General features: G+C 44.8%; 2 protein-coding genes across 2 annotated transcripts; one reads left to right on the forward strand and one right to left on the reverse strand.

The window, feature by feature from the left end:
• Nucleotides 1-512: 512 nt before the first annotated feature.
• LOC126560458 (uncharacterized) lies at nucleotides 513-1367 on the forward strand. The gene is made up of 3 exons (XM_050216417.1): nucleotides 513-705; nucleotides 795-809; nucleotides 931-1367. The coding sequence occupies exons 1-3, from the start codon at nucleotides 513-515 to the stop codon at nucleotides 1365-1367; spliced, it is 645 nt and encodes a 214-aa protein (XP_050072374.1).
• A 1104-nt stretch (nucleotides 1368-2471) lies between these two features.
• On the reverse strand, nucleotides 2472-13933 carry LOC126563736 (chondroitin sulfate proteoglycan 4). Its single transcript, XM_050220431.1, has 10 exons — nucleotides 13834-13933; nucleotides 9964-10160; nucleotides 9660-9890; nucleotides 9190-9591; nucleotides 7843-9101; nucleotides 7618-7777; nucleotides 6010-7548; nucleotides 5648-5948; nucleotides 5208-5573; nucleotides 2472-5134 (listed from the first exon to the last, which is right to left on the reverse strand). Exons 1-10 carry the CDS (start codon nucleotides 13910-13912, stop codon nucleotides 2472-2474), a joined length of 7197 nt encoding a protein of 2398 aa, XP_050076388.1. The 5' UTR covers nucleotides 13913-13933.
• Between the last annotated feature and the right edge of the window lie 5228 nt (nucleotides 13934-19161).

A 19161-nucleotide genomic window follows, 5' to 3' on the forward strand; every position in this document is an offset into this window, starting at 1 on the left:
AACTCCTCAACGTGATGCTATAAAATCGATACTTCGCCCTCTGCGCAGCACAGCATCATCATCACCCTTCTATGCTGCTTGACCACCAACCCACCATAAAGATAAAAGCTCACCTTCTGTATGGCACACCTGTGCGCTGCTTGTACCTACACATGTGTTCCCTGCCCAACACGCAACGATACACGAGCACACGTACGCAAGAGCACGCGAGCATGGGTATTGGTTGCTGTTTGCGTAAATTCCCTCGCAGCTATCGCAGACAGACAGACACAGACACTCGAGAGCCTCAGACACGAGACGTGGAGCAGCAGCAAAAAAAAAAAAATCATCCCCAAAGGCGCCTTCCCTAAGGTAAAGAAGCCTTTACCAGCACATCGTCATACACGATCTTCGCAAGCCACAGACGCAAATGAGTCATCGCAGTTGCGTATCGCGTCAGATTTTTCGCGTCGCTTAATCAGTGCGTGTGAGTGTTGTGAGCAAGTGCATTTGGCTTTAGTGAAAATCATACCATGACGACGGTGCGTTGGCCGAGAAGTGTGCTGCCACTGGCGGTCGTACTGATCGCTTGGTCCATTCCTTCCGCGTTTGGTTGCAATCGGAAATGTGATCGGTTTGAGTACTGTGACGAGAACAGCAATTTGTGCCGTAACTGTAGTGCGCTTTGCGAGAAGGACGAGTACTCCTGCTTCCACAAGTGCCAAAGTAAGTGGTTCAAGTGGCACAAACATCGGGATGAAAATTCTAACAAGATTTTCCATTTTTTTCTCTCCATTCCATGCCTCTCTCGTTAGATTTTCTGTTCAAGTGTAAGTATTTGTGACAGGGTGCGATGACGCACCGTACGGTAGTGTTGGTGGCATGGCAAAGAAAACATAAATTTATGTGTAATGTTTGTTTGTTTTTATCTTGTGTGCTTCCAAATTTTAGCTCTCCGACAAAACATCACGTCCCTGCAGGAGAGTGTTTTGGCCATGAAAACAATACTGCTTGTGGTTGGTGCAGTGGCGATCGTTTTAATCTGTGCCGGGCTCGTACTGCTGACCAAGAAGCACTTTAGCTCGATTCGGGAGCTTTGCCGCTGGCGGCCACAAAACAAAAACAAATCATCCCCGGTGAGCTATACGCACGAGAATCCAAACACGAAAAGTCCCAAAACGGCACCGAAAAATGGGGCAAACGTGCCAAAGCAAACGTCGACCACGGTTAGCATCTATCCGGAAACGGAGGTAGACCATTCGGTACAGACCGGCACGACTTCGATCAGCCACCGGTATCCGGCAGAAGATTCGACCGAAAGCTATTCGTACGATAATGCGGCCTGCAATGTGACGCCAACGAGCAACAATCCGATGCCTAAGTTTTGAGGCATTTGGGAAAGTGTGGAAAAGGCTTGGTGAGTTGGAAGATGTGTGCGCCAGAAGGTATGCAATAATTTTTCACGCCTGTCAGCGTGTTAGAATTAATACATTTTTATTTGCATACTTTTAGGCGTCGTCTTCTTGAAGGCGAAAGCACGTGCAACAAGGCAGTTGATACTTACAATCTATTCTAGAGATTTTCCTAGCCTCCCGAGGGGTTCTCGTTCACCACTCGCATGTACTAGATCTGATTTTATTCCTTCCTTTCGACCATTCTACCCCTTTTTCACGAGGGGTAGAATTCTAGTCTAGCTGTGAACATTGATTTGAAAATCTCATCTGAAGCTCAAATTTTTGGCACATTTGTGTGCTGTGCGGTAAGGAAAGTATTCGTAGAGTAGCAAAATACCATGTCTCCTTATTAGAAGATATTCTGCTTGGCCGCTAGCAATTAGATATTAAACATACGGATAGAATGACTCGTACTATTAAAGTTAGGTCCACAAACTGATCGGATAAACATCGCTGCATTTAGGTTAAGCGTTACAGATCAAACACACTTACACTCACACGATTAAGTGAAGAAAGATTCAGTTTTATATATATATATATATATATATATATCAGTATTGTTTCACGGTTTTACATCCCCTCACACGATCTATTTCGTACCAACGTTGTCACACTCACTGTCCGATTGTGCACAAATAGTAGGAAATGGCACTGGAAGCTGCCGTCCATCTTTACATCTACTACTGCTCTAGACTAGTTCAATAGCAAAGGGATACATGAGAAGTTCTTGTATTCGATGTGCATAGCTTCTCGGAGCAAGAAACTTCGCCCAGGTTGCTTTTTACGATTGTTTAGAAGAGAAAACAAGAGTGAAAAATATAAATTTAAAACATTACCGTTAAATGAGTACGCGTGCGCGTGTGTTCTTTACGTTTTATACAATTTAACTACAAAAGTCATTAAGCTATCGCGCTATCTTCAAACCTCGATTTGGTGAGTATTCTTTGGCATTATTTACAATCTAGTGCTATTATTCGTTTTAAGCTTCTCTATATCATTCATTTTGTCGCTAAGGGATCCTCTAAGATTCTCCCTTGCTCAGACCCAATACTGGTTACGGCGTAGCAGTGGATTCGCTTTGGCAAGCTGTGGCGTAGATAGAATTGCCTGTTGCTGTTGCTGCTGCTGCTGCTGAAGGTGTTGCTGTTGATGCGGTGGCAACAGCTGTTGGTGTTGCTGCAACAGTAGATGTTGCTGTGGTTGCGAGATCGTCGAGTAGTTAACGTCCGGTCCAACGTCACACGAGGAACTCCATTCGTCGTTTTCATCACCATACCCGTACCGATAGCCGTGGCTTGGGAGCAGCTCGCCGTGCATATCCATCATGTCGTCCGTCTCGGAATCGAGCTGAAGCGTATTATCCAACCCACCGATCGGTATCACCTTGCAGTGCGGAATGCTACTGATGATCGGTAACGGGGTAGACGAGTTCGTCACCGGGAGCGACTCATTCTCCGACGGTGTGTACATCCGGTTGTTGAGCGTCATAAAATCAGGTGGCCTCGGTAAGGATGGTGGATTGTCTTTGTCGAGATCGTTTCCCTTGTGGGAAGTTTTGGAGCGACACTTGAGCAGGAGTACGGTGATCAGTATGAGGACAATCGCTGCAACAGCAATACAAACCGCGATCAGATAATCCAGCGGGATGACGGATTCCGTGGTTACGATGTTAACGTCACTATCGCTATCGTGCGATCGTGATGGGGAATATATCTCGATCGGTACAGTTCCCTGTCCCGGTTGGGCTGTCTTCGTCGATAGTACGTACTCGAAGTTGTCGTTGATAGATTGAAAGTCCTGGTTGAACTTACGTGCCGAGTAGTATATAACACCACTCTTGAGCTCCTTGTACGTGAACGAGCTGATCTCTTTATCACTCTGCTGCTCCGCATAGTCCAACCCCGTGCTGCGGACAATCTTCTTCAGCCAACCGTACTTGGGTCGTCGAGTAATCGTTATTTTGGGATTGTAACGGTTCAGCTTCAACTGTGCCGGATTGTCGAAGATGAATGTTGAACTCAGCCGAACGCGATCGCCCGGTGTGATCGTTATTGGGTTGATGATTATAAACGGTTGAACTAACATACTAACCTCAACCAAACAGGCGGACGTAGTGTCCGGTATAAACGCATCCAGCTGAAACGTATCGTTCGAACGGCTCATGTCCGTCTGCATGTAACCGATCTTTCCATCCTCCAACTGTCGTTGGGTAAACTTCAGGATCGGTTTGTTGTTCGAGATAATGATCCCACCGAGCGGATTTTTCGTTATATTGTACATAATTCGATTCTTCTGTACGTTCGTCTCAACGGAAACGTGTTTCGGTTCGAGCAGCCCCAGATTCGAACCTTGCTGCACCAGGATCGGTTGACTGTTGAACCCGGGCAGAATCGTGATGGGAAGAATTTTTATGTTGAATATCTCGTACGCTGGCTTAAACTTGCCATCGGACACCTTAAAGTAAAAGGTGGTTGATTGTGGATTTCCCGAATGCGTGTAGATGATACGATTCTCATTTATGTCTGCCTGCGTAAACTGATTGCCGTACGTGATGATGTCCTGCGGATAGCCTTCGTCCGAAATCTTCAACAGCACACCAAGATTAGGCCCACTGATCACATCGTACACGATATCGCGCGCATCCGTATCGGCATCCTCGGTGAGCAAATGAGTCGAAGTTATCGTTTGATTCTCGCCCTCGATGACCGAGATGTGCGGTGAGGGCGTTAGCAGATGGAATGGCTGATCGTTGACGGGATTGATCGTCACTGGAATGGTGATGTTGCACAGAAACAGATGACCCGGAACAAGAAACACGGCGAGCGCAATTTTATCCTCCACCGTGTCTGAATGGTCGTGCTTGTAGATGACTTTGTTCGAGTAGAAATCGTTCAACGAGAATCGGTTCACCTCGGGCGATTCATCCTCCAGCTCTACCAAACCGTGCGCCGGCGGGTGAACTTCAATGTACAGCTCCGGTGCACCGATGCCTGCCCGTGTTTCGAGATATTCCAACACCTTCGAAAGATCCAGTTTGATCGGAGCCGATTCACCCTCGTCGATGGTGATGCGTGGTACGGGCAAAAAGCGTAACAAGCCTCCGGACGATACCGACACATCGATGTTGAAGATCTGATCTACCAAACTGTTCGAAAGTGGTGCCGTCACATCGAAGTAGAAGGAATCGTTCGTCTTCAGCTCCACCATTGGATGAGTGTGCTCGTAGAAGATCCTTCCATTTTCGATGTCGTACTGGGTGAATTCGCTGATCTCGTTCGAATATCCAAACTCTACCTGCTCGAATAGAAGTCGTCCCATCTGGGGTGGTACGGTGACCACGTACTTCACGTCCCGATCGTCATCCGAACACTTGTAGTACAGCTGATCGGGTAGAATCTGCTTGCGGGTAAGTGGAAACACATGGAGTACTTCGTTCCGGATCGCTTCCAGCGCAACTGGGTTGGTGACGATATGTAGTACACTTTCCGACGTGTTGTGAACGCCATCACTCACATAGAACACAACCTTCCCGTTCTGGTTGCTACTGTCGTGTATGAAGTACACCATGTTGCTGTTGATGTCTTGCTGGGTGAATGAGTGCGTTTTCTTGTTGTAGCTGTCCTTGTACGCAACGTAGCCGCCGGACATTTGTTGGACGTAGAACGTTAGGTTCTCCGGTGGAGTATCATAGTCTTGAGCCACTGTGGGAATGAAGGAAAAAATAAATTATGAAATCTTTCAAACGTCCAATAATATCTGATCAAAACCACTTACTTAGATCATTGCTACCGATCATCGATTTTCCACCGATCCACATATGAAGTCCCGTGTTGGTAACCAGCAGCGGTATCTCGTCGTTGATGGGGAGTATTTTGATGGACAGTAAATATGGCACACTTTCCTTGTTTCGGCTCAATGCCACCAACCGGATCGTGTCGGACGAGTTCTCGCTTCCATTATGTACGTAGGTGATAACGCCCGCTTCTAGCTGCTTTTGCGTGAAGCGATTCACCTTAGAAGATTTGCCAGCACGTATGCTGCCGTGTTGTGGTTGATCCAGAATCTTGTACTCGAGAATCTTCCCATTGTAATACTCTGAGTAGGGGACCATATCTTCAGGGTCTAGCTTCACTGTCTTTCCTACGAAGAGAAGAATGAATCGGAGATTAAAATCAAGAATTGTCTACAATTTTCTTACAGACATCGTAACATACCCTCCTCTACAACGATCTCGTTCGTTTGGATGTACAAATGTTCCGGTATGATAACAATCTTCATCATCAGATCTCGCAACCACGTTATGCCGTTGGTAACATCGAACGTAAAGTAGTCGGACGATTGATTAACGCCCGCCTGTATGTAGAACATCTTTTCGGCATTGATCGTGGACTGGTCAAACACCTTCGAGTTGTACTCGTCGTCTGATGTGATTGATTGTATCTCGAGATAGCCGTGCTGGGGCTGTGTCGTTACTAGGTACGTTATATCACCCGGTGAAATGTTGGGATGTACAATCTGCAATTAAAAGTAGCTTAATACCTGCTCTTAAAGGTACAGTTAGGGGATAAAGTCCTACCTCAAGTATATCTCTCGATATAATGACACTGGTCGACTCCTCCACGTACAGTGTCTGATTGCGCCTAATTCGTAATTGCTCCCAGTATGCCGGCGGATAGATACGAATCATAACTTCACCTTCCGTCCAAACTCCCTTCGTTCCCACACGATACTTTATCCGATCCATCGACGCTACATCCCGGTTCCAGTAAACGATCCGATCGGAAAGCACATCCGCACGCGAGAAGTTGTACGCCGTAGTTGCATTGTTTAGCCGATGCAGCTGTCCCGTATCAAACTTTGGCACAAAAATCTTCAGCAAACCATTGTTCGGTCCATCCATTACACGGTACTCAATGTCCTGCGGTTTCGCATTTAAATTTGTATCGATGTTTAAATCATTGCTGGTAAGCAGAACGGCTCGACCTTCCTGCACGATCGAAGCGTTACTTTCTCGTACCCGTAGAAACGGTTCGGATGCTTCGATTTCCAACGAACCAGGCACCTCGTACATGCCATCCGTTACGATAAATGAAACTTTTCCGTTGTCCGTTCCGTTGTGCATAAACAGCATCCTTCCATGGTCCAGATCGTCCTGGGTGAACTGTTCCGAAGGTTTGCCACTCTTGTACAGCTCCCCATTCGTGCAGGTTACCGACCGATACTCGATATCAGTCGCGCGCGTTTCCATGTCCGGATCGTCGTACTTCAAATCGCCGGCCGTCAGTATCTTCGTCTCATCGCGCACTATATGAAACACTTTATCAAACACCCGGTAAGGTCCGTTATCATTCTGCAGCGTGATCTCCGCCTGGATTTCGCAAACATACTGAAAATCCGTCTCATCATCGGATAGGATCAACAGCCGGAAACTATCGCGCGTCGACTCGGAATCATCGTGGCAGTAATGAATATCACCCAGAAACAAATCCTGCAGCGTGAAGGTGCCAATATCTTTCGCTTCAAAGGTGCGTGGATTTACCAGACAAATTTTCCCGTGCTTCGGATGATGGGTAAGATTGAACGAAAGGAAATTAAATTTGTTAAAGTACACCTCAAAGTTCGTTCTGGACAAGGCCGTCTTGTTGCCCTCGTGCACGTACAGCTTCTCGCGCTTCTGGTACACGATCTGCTTTGCCAGATAGTCCGGTGGTGTGTAGATAAAATCGATCTTCCCTTGCACATCTTCACACTCCGGCACCGATACGATGAACTCGAACGTATCGATAAAACTACCGTACGATGACTGATAGGTGCGATATTTGATGAGATTCTTATCGATCTCGTGCTGTGTGAAGGAGTGGCCTGGTCGAGCCGTTTGTGGATGACCCTCGACGTAAATGACGCCAAACTTTGGAGCTGTCACGACGGTGTAGATCACGTTGCGGGATAGCGTCACAATTGGTGTGGTTTGATGGAAGAGAAAGTCGGACCGTATCGTGTTCTCTTTTGTGTTGATGTGCATGTTAGTCTGGCGGATCATGCCAATGCGAAGTTTGGTGAATGAGATCCGAAAATCATACGTCGGTGTAGTGACGGGACCGAGGGATACTGTGAACTGTCGAGAAAAGAAGAAAGTTGAACGTATTCAAGGATCTAGTATGGGTCATTTCTCCAGCTTTCGTACCTTAAACTCATCGTGCTGAGGAAAATCTGTTACATGTAGGTAACGGATTTGTCCCAACATCACCTGACTGCTGGTAAAGGAATCCACGTTCACCCAAGAAGAATCCACCGTTCGAAGCTTCTGCAAGTTCCCGTACAAGGGAGATTGTACCACATCGAACCTGAAAAGAGATCACGATCTTAGATCACATCTTCCAGAATTAATGGTTTAGTTCCCGCTTCTTACTTCATGTCTACGTTCTCTTCCTCAGCGTTCGGCACGAAGGATAGATTGTACGGGGTGATTGTGGCAGCCGATTTGTGGATCAACACTAACCCTGTGTTGTTGATCATACGCAGCTGCAGTGGCAGTACGGACACGCGTACCGAGCTAGCCGGGCTCGTTTCCATCCCGTCCGATACCTGAACCGTCAGATCGAAGTGTGAATCTTCCGATCCTTTCGTATTGATGACGTACGTTACACTTCCCTCATTGATATCAGACTGCGAAAATGTTGTCACGGCTTTCCCATTCACTTCTACGCGTCCTTGCTGTGCCTCCGAATTAGGACTCATCAGTATTGTGTAGATAAGTGACTCTGGTGGACTATCCGGATCGTCCGCATTAAGCACATCCGTACCAATTGCTTTCGGTATTCCTTGTGTAATCCGGATATGTTTGTTCGGTGGCAACTGCAACACCGGAGGATCATTTACCGGCGTCACATTAACGTGCAGCACAAAGCGATGCTTGCCAGTAATGTCTGGAAGCTTTGATTCACGCGAAAATGACATCAACTGCATATCGATCGTCATATGATCGGTTGGATGTTCATCACCGTTGTGTGTGTACTTCACCTTATCCGTGCTGAGATCGATGTGCGAGAAAAACTTTGTCTGCGTTACCGTTCCATTACTTTCTGGACCATAAGAAGAGATCGTCACACGGCCATGTTTCGGAGGCTGTACGATGTGAAAAATAATGGACGCCTCCTTAACGCCCATCTCCGGATAATCGAACAGGACGCTTATGAACTCCCGCGAAAGAAACGCGATGCCACCTTCCATCACCTCCATCGGGTTAATTTCCAACAGTTCCAGCTCCACCCGCGACATGGAGCGGGTAAATATCTTGTACCGTTCGCCATAGTCCGCCTTGATGCAGTACGCTTGATCGCAGTAGCAAATAAAGTCCTCTATTCCCTGATGCTGACACTGGGAGCTAATGATGCACGGTTGCTTCTCAATGCACGGATACTTCCACACACAATCGACCGTTACGTGATGCGTGACTTTGAAGTGAGGAAACCCAACATCCTGATCGTCCAGGATGACGTTACGGATGCACCCTTTGAAGCTGGATTCTGTTTCGCGGATCAGTTTCATCGATGCTTTCCGGTGCCGTTCGGCATCGAGACCACCGATGTAGAAGTCTTCTTCGAGCTCGATCACCTGACTGCTCCCATTAGCGAACGTTGCACTGTTGCTCGTCTCATCGACCATGATCTTTTTTTTTTTTGAGGAGAGAGACAGGATATCGAAGTATTAGATCATATACTGATTTGCGATGGAAATTTGATACTAATTCACTCACATCAACCAACATCGGACTGTACGTAATGGACACGTTGTGCCATTTACCATCCGAAACGTTCCGATCCGGTATCAGCTCGACAGCGTTCGATCCTTTGCCGACCAGCAATCGTAGCTTGCTTTGAACGATCTCCAGCATCATGTAGTCGTGCTTGGTCGAACGTGGAATGTTACTGAGTAGTGTGCCGAATGGTTCGATCGTTCGAAACTCAAAGTTCCAGCGATCGCCCGATTTTGAGGTTGGTTTGCGCAGTACGCTGTAACTATCGTCGTCTAGGAAGCTGATCGGAACGTCTTGATCGGCATCGAACTCAGGAGAACAGATCCACGAAACGTCCTGCGTGGTGACGTGATCCTTTCCTTCCCGGGCACGTTTAAAGATGTTAATGTTATTGTAAAATACCTACAAGAGATTGAGTGAGACCGTCTTTGAGACATGGCTGGCTAGTTCGACAAGATCCAACTACTTACATCAGCGATACAACCACGAAAATTTGGCAGGGCGCTCATGTACGGTTCGTTGTAGTCACCCTTACCACCAAGCATTACACCCATGTGTACGTTCAGTTCCATCACCTTGGGCGGAAGCGTTTTCGTGGCAAAGTACTCATCGATCTGGAGCGTCAAATTGGCGGCATAGCGAGAAATTGAAATGTCATGCCATTGGAGATCGTTTATCTTGAGTGTTACTGGTGACCAGAGCTGCAAATGAAGAAGGAAGATTTTGAGCAATTGGCTCTACTTAAAAAAACCCCTTTCTTTGAAGGTAACTTACATCTGTCTGATAGTCATCTATCTTGAAGCTAAACCTAATTTTACCACTATCGATACTGAGCAGCGCATAGTCACTGCGCCCGGCCGTCAACAGCATAAGAGCATTGTCTTGCCGGGTACGAAATCGCAACCGAATATTGGTGGACATCTTTGACTCTTGCAGTGGCATCGTGATGTGACTGGCGCCGTAAAACGACACTGTTCATCGACACGCGGCGAGGCACAAGGTGATGAGAGTTTTAGTATAATGAAGAAAGGAAAACAAGAAAAGATATACAAAAAAAGAGATGAATATAGAAAAAGAAGAGGATCTCGATCGAGGAAACGAGACGATCACGACCAACTTTCGCACAAACGCATTACGTTGCGCACGTGACCGCTTGCCACGTACCACTACAAATGGGAGGGTGTGAAAATGCGATGGCAGATTGTTAAACACAGCTTCAACACGGTTCGATATATATTTTTCATCACTTTCCACACGGGGAAAAATGTTGGGAAAACTGTGAAAACTAACCAGCAAGCGTGGTAGCGATGGAAACGAAGGTTCTTATTGATAGAACAAGCAACGTTACAGTTTGAGCTAGGTCAAGACGTAACGATCGTACTACGCTCACGGACGGTGGTACGTGACTTAACCGCATCGACGAAGTACGAAACGTAAATCACCCTTATCCAATATGACAATGTAACTATGGTGCCGTTCCATTACACGTATTGTCTAGAGACACAGAAAATATGTCCACGTCTTGTGTCTATTTTAAATTACGCTCTGTATGTGATCCTCGAGCATAGGGCATTGAAACAACAACATTGAATCCCCTCGGCAGTACACGATTGCATCACGATCGGTTAGGGATCAACATGCGACGAAACCTATTGGAAACTGTCTAACATGACACGCACCATGTGCGTTCCAAATTCCCTTAAAGCCGGGAGGGTACCGCTGCTACCGTATTTGTCTCTAAACAATTCAGCACGTTTAGTGCGTCCCTCGTGCACCCCCAATACGACCAGGGATAATGGAAATGTTTGGCCTTGAATTTGGAGCCACCCTAAGTGCTGCACAGCGGACAATGTTTATAAATTCCCTCGGTCTCTGCCTCACGACTGGTACCGTCTGCCGAGTGCTTTGGGTGCTTTGTTTTCGTTTTTCGCTGGCGCATCGGCGCGTTATTGTCAATATTCGTCAATCGATATGAACTGCTGACGGACGTCCTAAAGTCGTTTCTGGCCCTCGCGGCCCGGGTGGGGGAGGTTGTACTTCCACTTCATTCGGTTCATTTTCCCCGGCTAATAGCGCTAGATGAGTGTGCTTTCGTCTTTCAACGCACAGAAATGGACTTAATATTTCTTGTTTGTGATGCACTGTTTGAAACTGGGCTGAAGATTGACGTGTTTATGTTTGGCCGCTTTTTTTTGGAGATCCATACAATGAAAACGGTTGGACGCTTTTAATGATGTGCATATGCGCAGTTCGATAGATGCTATTGAAGCAATCAACAACGATCTTCTGGTAACGTGGGAATATTGGATCGGACAATGATAGTATGGCGTAACTATAATATATTGAAAATGTTAGTCTAGGTTTATTCAAAAAGTTAGCTTTCAATTTGAATTCCAATGTTTTTGTTACTTTTTTCGACCTAATACCCAATGGAAAAGAAATTAATCGTCAATCTTCTTCTTGGCTTAACGACCTCTAAAGTCACGCTGGCCATCGAATGGCTTGCTAGACTTTCTGATTCCACGTAGTTGGATAATCAGTCCTCACTACGGGGGGACGATCCGAATAGGATTTGAGCCCGGTCCTGCCGTGTAAGGACCGGCGCCGTTATCGCTATATTACCGGGCCACCCCGATCGTCATATCGGGGGTTTATTTTTATGATTTATTCATATCTCTACTTGCACCTTACTGAGTATATCTTACGTAACTCAAGCAACTCATGAACTCCTATTGTATAGTAGGTCTTCTGTAGGCCAGTGTTCTTTCATCACAGGAAATGGTTTTAAGCAATGGTGGATCAATCACGTTGAAGGCCCTACAAGGAATGGATGATGAGCCTCTGAACTAGATGTATAGATCTACCTTGATCATCGGATAAGGGGATTGTCTCTAGTTTTTTCCTTTCACAGAGGCCTCGTTTCGTAGCTCCTAAAAAGTTATGGAGCTACATAAAACCTAAAACCACAAAAACAAGTCCTCTGATAGAATGGGGCCCCAATTACGAGGCCCTTATACGATACGTCTATCTGGGTAGATATGGTCCCCTACTCCGCTTACCGTTAGATCAACCACTGGTTTCAAGTATCCTGTTTCACTGGGCTCTAAAATAGTTGTAATAGCAAATGGCGATCGCGGCGATAGAGGCGCAGGTCTTCACACGACAGGACTAGAGTTCAAATTCCATGCGGTCCGTTTCCCTGTAGTGAAACCTGATTTTTCCAATAAGTGATATCGGGCAAGTCCAATAAGCTATTACTTAACAAGTCGTTAAATCAAAATACAGAATCTTCCAATTATATGGCGTTTGACATTCGAATCGCATGTTATAAATCTACGGCAGAGCGGTCCAAAATTTACCAGAGATCTAATATAAATGTTCAATTTATGAAGCCCGTTGGTTGTCCGGTAGTGCGTTCAGTAGCAGCTCTGGTTTTTACATGGTTTTAATTCCCATCTGGAACGTCTTCGAGTAGTTTTTATTTTATAGCATTTTAAAAATGAAAAAAAATCATGGTGGGAAGAAGTCCCACAGACTGTCTTGGTTAAATGGATAAGGTATAATCTCGCACTGCGTCCACACAAATCGTCAGTTTTTGATGAATTGTTAATGTCATCAGAGCGCAAATAGACAGCTCAGTCTATGACCTCCTTTTTAAACTGCTCACAAGAAAATTTGTGATGACTTGATCGCAACGCTGTGTCTGTCGGTTCTGCAATGCTTGCAAACATTTCTTAAACGATGTCGATGATATGAACATTTCTGCCTCATTATAAAATAGCAAAGCTTTTCTAAAGGCTGTTTGAATTATAATTAATGGAACGCAGTATGTGGGTATGAGTTTGCTTGCTGAATGACCAACATAAAACAGCGATCATGAATGTTCTTTCATTGCAAGAAGGCAAGACCTAAATGAATGCAAGGTACAACTTAACATACTGCCAACATGATGGTTTCCAACTAGCTAGTAAGAATAACTTTTCAACTACAGCAAAACATGGCAAAAGAGCTCAAATTACGTCCGAAACAAAGCAGTACAAAATATCTAAAAGTGAAAAAAAAAAATGAATCTAAAACTAAAACCATCAATTTGCTCATTAATTTATGCGACAAAACTCCGAAAAAAGGTCCCTCCGCATCGTATGACGGCGAGGAATAATGAATTTTAATAAACAATTTATACAATATTTTTCATGTTTGTGATCAAGGACCCTCGTTATTCTGCTCTGAAATTAAACGAATCACAAGGGTCTACAGTACGTGCAGGGAGAACCCTAAACGTTTCCCCGCTTTAGGTCTAAACAACCTACAAGAAAATGTCATACTAATGTTCGGAAACCTAACTTTTAACAGTTTCCCATTAAGCATTATATCGATTACGCCTTAGCTTACGTAAACCATCTGTCGGGCCGTTTAGCTCACTCTTTGGGTCTCCCTCGTACAGCCCTTGAACCATCTAAACTCAACCACCTTCCAACCATATGACATCTTTATTCATCAATTTTCATGATCGTTAACGTGTTGAGGGTTTCTCCCTCGAACATTTTCCCACTGCACGTGCTGCAGCTGATTGAGCTGTGATTCAAACGCAAGATTGTGGTTCTGTGGGTAAGAATTGCGCTTAAACGTTCGCGGTACACTTACCCTTGGCGGCATCTATGAGCGTTAGGCTAAGCATTGAGATAAATATCCACATCCGTATCCGGCGCTGCAGTTGATCCATTTTGACAGTCGTTTTCTGCTGGTTAACACTGGTTGACTTTACGCAGCAGAATTATTCTCCGGAGAGCCTTGACCAACGCAAGGCTACACCTTACCTTAGGGTGTAGCTAACTGTTTTGAAGTTTTCTTTTTGATTTTGTTGGTTTAGAAGCATAAATAATCGCTTCTAATACGATCCTCAGTACGGCTAGTTAGTGCATTGCTTCGATCACCATTCGTTCCACACGTTTGCATTCCATTCGATCACATTTCACCGCACCATCTTTCGGAGTTTTCCCGCATTTCACATAGCTACAACATTGTTTCATTATGCTTTCAAATCACAACACTCACGCTCACACGCATACGGGACGCGACTCATTTCTTTCGCAGTGCTTCAACACACCGAATCACACCCTAAAAAAGAAATCTAGAATCACAAACGATTTTCAAACAGCTTAATCACTCAGCTAGGCTTTTTCCCTGCTTTTCTTTGTGTTTTCACACGGATAAATGCGACACCACACACACACACACACTGCAGTTGCTTTTCCGAATGCAACACGATGCATTCCGATCGTGACGGTTTGACGCAGGCCTCTTCAGTACGTAAGCGCCGGCAGCTCATAGTGAGCGGAGAAGCACACACACCAAACACTAATTCTTCATTCCAGTAATCACGCGTTGTCGCACCGTGGTCAAAACAAATTTGCACCAGAATCTTTAGCCTATCATCGTAAATCGTAATCGTAAATCCCGCCCGATCGTAGGCAAACGCAAAACAAACAACGCACGATAATGCAACGGCGTTCTCTTCTGCTTTCCGACTGTCGTTAAGGGCGTTAAGATGAGGCGGAGGATGGAGAAAATCGGTGAAAAATGTTTTTCTCACCACATTCTACACTCGCGCTAGGTGTTACATTTCACGGGAAAAGGGACAAAAATCGACCCTTGTCGGTGGATCGTCCGGGTGGAAGGAGCGTTGGATTTAAATGTTCCGTTCGTGATGGAGATTTATAGGGGAGATTGTTACTGTATTTTGTTTTGATGGAATATTTAAAAATACAAACATTTCGTCTAAGGTTTCAAAAATGAGTTTGAAGAAGTATATTTGAATTTTAGAAAATCAAATTTTGCTTCAAAGAAAATACAAGTCTATTATTATAGAGATGTGCGAGCCTAAATGTATGCAATATACATGTAATTTAAATTCACAGTTTCCCAAGACGAATTGCGAATCCATCTAAAGATATTTACTTAACATGTACATTAAAAAAATATAAAAAACACAGTTACTCCTACGTCGGTTCACCAGCCAGTGCTCAATCTTGTTCTTTTGGTGACTACATATTATAAACATTTCTTAGCTTTATCAGTTTATTTATGGCAGCTACGACGGGTGGATATTAAGGGCTAAATATCTATTAGATTCTTGCATCACTAGACAAAGGAAAGCCTATAGAGCAGGGTGGAATAAGTGTGGCCCACAACCAGCGAAAACCTGCTACAAACCTTGTACTACCCAAACATTGCCACCTGCATTAACTAGTGTCTCAAAGAGTGTGCAGTCTTCTGTTCAACTGTTCAAAGTTATTTCCACCCGATCGAGAATTTTTGGGCAGATTGAAAAAGGGTGATAAATATAAATAATTTTTTGACCAAAATCACGCACGACTTTTTAATTGAAAATAGTTTTAGAAATTTATTTTTGACACCAATGGCCAAATTCACGGTCACGGTAAATTAATATCACTCAACACATTAAAAACACTCGATAGATTTTACAAATTTTCGAATTGCATACTCTCAGGCATCGTATACCTTTACCATACTTTTCAAAAAGGAGGTTTACATTTTATTTTCCTTTCCAATAACTTTTCAATCATTCCTCTCAACGGTTCATACAGTGCAGCTGAGCGAAATGCACTTTACAGACACCAATTTCTAGAGTTAAACGGCTTGATTCTTCTGCTTTGTCTGCTTGTCGTCGCTTCAAACTAGAGGAGGACATGCATCGCCTCTTAATTTAGCAGCAAAACTCACCAAGAAACCCTAATGCACTGATCGCCTGGTCTGGTCGGCCGTCGATCGCCGTCTGAGTGGCCTTTGGATCGTTTGTGCGGAAGGTAAACAAACCCATCATCAATCCGGTAAACCTGTCACAGAGCGCTGCAGGACTACAACCGAGACAATTGCAAGATGAACTACGCAATTATGCTGCTTAATTACTACTAGACATACTGTAACGACGTGGACTCTTTTACTTATGATGGTTGTAAGGAAAAATTGCCACAGCACCGGAGCTGAATTCGTCACATCAAACACATCGTGTTAGATCCTTCGGTTCTTTGAAGTTGCTCTTTCACTTTAACTCCCTTTGCTACCGAGGGCGTCTTTCTAAAGAAGATTAAGATTTTCGAACTTGGAACCCACGAACGATCGCCATTCCCCATTCAAAGGCCGGGAAATCCACTTACACTCATCGGGGGAACGTTTCTATATTTACACACTATCCCACGTTAATTAGCTAGTTTATGGGCGCGCTGGCTATATGAAGGAAAGCGGCGTTTTTGGACGAAACTGTCACGGTAATGCCACTGCATCGATTCGAAAACGGAACCGAAGAAGCTAGACAACATTTTCCCGACAATGTTTCCCGTGCCATGCACCAGCTGAACGAGAAAAAAGGGCAGATTTTATTGGAAGAGTTAAGAGTTAAGGGAAAAAATTAATGACGAACTGTTATGGACGTAGACACATCCCAAACCCTAGCCGGCCAGAAAATGCAAACAACATTGCACAACAATGTTTTCCATCCGAGGAACGACACTAAACTACACGCACACTTATCACCAAATGTCAATCGCTGGCCATTAAGCAAAACTGGTAGATCCCAACATACTCCCCATACCGTACCGTTGGACCTTCTTTTTTTTTTGGGGGATCTTTTGGAGCTAAAAACACATAGTGTTCCATATATTTTCCAAACTTTCCAGCAGCTATTTTAATTCCTATTCTTGTCGAAACGATAAATCGTACGGTCGCACTCGTATCGTCCCTGCGCACGCACGTTGATGACAATATTATATGTGTTTTTGTTGAGGTGTCGTTATTGTTGTTGAGGCTGTTGCTACTACAGCAACGATCTGACTACGTTGATTTCCGCCTTCTGTGGATCCATTAATTTTGAGCAGCTTCATTTAATTAGCCATAAATTACCGATTCCCGGCAGGATTAAATGACGGTAATAATGGAGGAAAATGACTAACGGCTTAAGAATAGGAATCGGTGCTGCGGAGCAGCAAAGCAAAGAAAGAAGCAGAAGAGAAGGAAGAGGTGTGATATGGTTCCTGTTGAAGCCGAACGTGGCACACGTTTGACGTATAGGGTTTCATCAACCGAACATTGGATGTTGTGAATACACAGCTGTCCTGGTTTTCTGTTTAATGTGTGCATGTTTCTGTACAATGTTTGTCTTCTTGTAAACTGATATAATACTTCAAGAATTGTCATAGGAAAAGCATTAAATGTGAATGTCCTCCAAAAAGGGTGTTTTATTAACAGTGGCTATCAGTTGAGACGGGTTTTCCCTTAATCATTTCTTGATGACAAATGACTAGTCGACAGATATAGGGTTTTGTAGCCTCCAAAAAAAGAGATCTTTGAAACAACTTTTGCCTACCTTTAGGCGTTTTAACCACAAACACTGGGTCAACTGGGTCTACTATTCAGCTAGTCTAGTGAAGCGACAGAAAATGCGCTTAGATAGCGCTTTTAAGAGCTATGTGGCCGAAACATTGAAAACCTGCTGGACTACGGAAGCGATCATACGATTGGCGATCAATCTGGTACGACGATTGTAAAGTGCAGCTAACGATTGGTTGCCCGAAGTTAGAGCCTTAAGGAAAAATCGATTAGGCTGCTACCCTAGTAAGCCAAGTTCGATGGGTGGCGTGTTCTAGCAGGTCGTTAAGCCAAGAATAAGAAGAATCTTACACAAAAGTGTTCATTAGCATGGTTTTGCATACTTTCAGGCGTTATTAAATGCATTTATATTTCAGCAAAATTGCTACGGGACGAAGAACCAGAATGGATTTCTCAAACTTGTGATTCCCTCCTAAATTGACAAGGCCGTTACACGAGTAGGCCATGTGCGAAGGCGAACGTGAACTAGCAAGTCATAAAGCCTTAAATAAGAAGAATCCTCCACAGAAAGTGATCTTCAAAATCTTGCGTGAGCATACTTTCAGGCGTTGCTAATTGCACACACATTTCAGCAAAATTGCAACGAAACGATGGACCAGAATGGACTGCTCACACTTGCAACTCACTGACTACTTAGCCGACCACTTGACGGGATCGTTCCCTAACGATGACGCTCCCGATACGGAGGCGTGTGAAATTGCAATCAATTTCCGTTACAGTTACGGCGTTAAATATTGCTGCAGAACAGAATCACCACACTTACACACACACACAGAACCGTAGAGTCAGTTTGTCCGTCACCGCACCGCAAGTGTAATGCCCCATCACGCGTGGGGGGTAAAGTGGCTAAAGTAATTAATCCACTTTTAAAAACCACCCGATGCTTCCTTCCTTCGGTGCAAGAAGTATCGGGTAAGGTCGATCAAATAAATTTCATCGAATCAAACGATCTCGAAAGACGATCTGGCTTGGCGTTCACGTCTGGTATCTGGTCTCGTTGGCCGTACCCGTAAGTAACCGTGGTACGCACGTTACGCATGACCGGTAAAGTTGAGTGCGTTCTTTGTTTTTATTTATCCGTATGGTTTCGTACTGAAGGGAAACTAAAAAATTCCGGTGGCAAACCATCTTGTAGAAGATTGCTACATCACTGGTAGGTTTGTAGCGCGGGTTTGGGCGTTTGGCAACAGCGGATCACCGTATTTCAACTTTCCCGACCGCTTCCGACAACTGATCCGGTGCGTTTTGGGTGCGTATGTGTGTTTGGTTTTGCATTTCCACGTTTTCAACTCCAAAATATCAATCCTTTCTACCCAGCCGTTGGGGTTTTGGCAGCAACTGCACGCCATTACGGTCGACGATTGACGTACCGTTTCCTGTGTCCGCGTGTGTGTGTGTGTGTGTGTAGCTTTAAATCACACAACCCGGGAAGGGTCACGTGATCGTGCCAGGCATCGAAACTCTGCACCAGTGAACCTCATCTGTCTCGACGACACGAAGCGATGGAAAGCGAAAAGTCACACCGAGTTTCATAACGTACCAATTTTTTGACTTCCTCAGAATGAC

The sequence above is a fragment of the Anopheles maculipalpis genome, chromosome 3RL, assembly GCF_943734695.1.
Source record: "Anopheles maculipalpis chromosome 3RL, idAnoMacuDA_375_x, whole genome shotgun sequence".
NCBI classification, from domain to species: Eukaryota; Metazoa; Arthropoda; class Insecta; order Diptera; family Culicidae; genus Anopheles; species Anopheles maculipalpis.

Bases quoted from the DNA above. Each gene is read 5' to 3' on its own strand.
- LOC126560458 (XM_050216417.1), top strand. From the start codon at position 513: ATGACGACGGTGCGTTGGCCGAGAAGTGTGCTGCCACTGGCGGTCGTA.
- LOC126563736 (XM_050220431.1), bottom strand. From the start codon at position 13,912: ATGGATCAACTGCAGCGCCGGATACGGATGTGGATATTTATCTCAATG. The intron at 9,891-9,963 runs GTAAGTTACCTT...CTTCATTTGCAG, and splicing joins TAGATGACTATCAGACAGAT to CTCTGGTCACCAGTAACACT. The intron at 5,135-5,207 runs GTAAGTGGTTTT...TCATTCCCACAG, and splicing joins GATCGGTAGCAATGATCTAA to TGGCTCAAGACTATGATACT.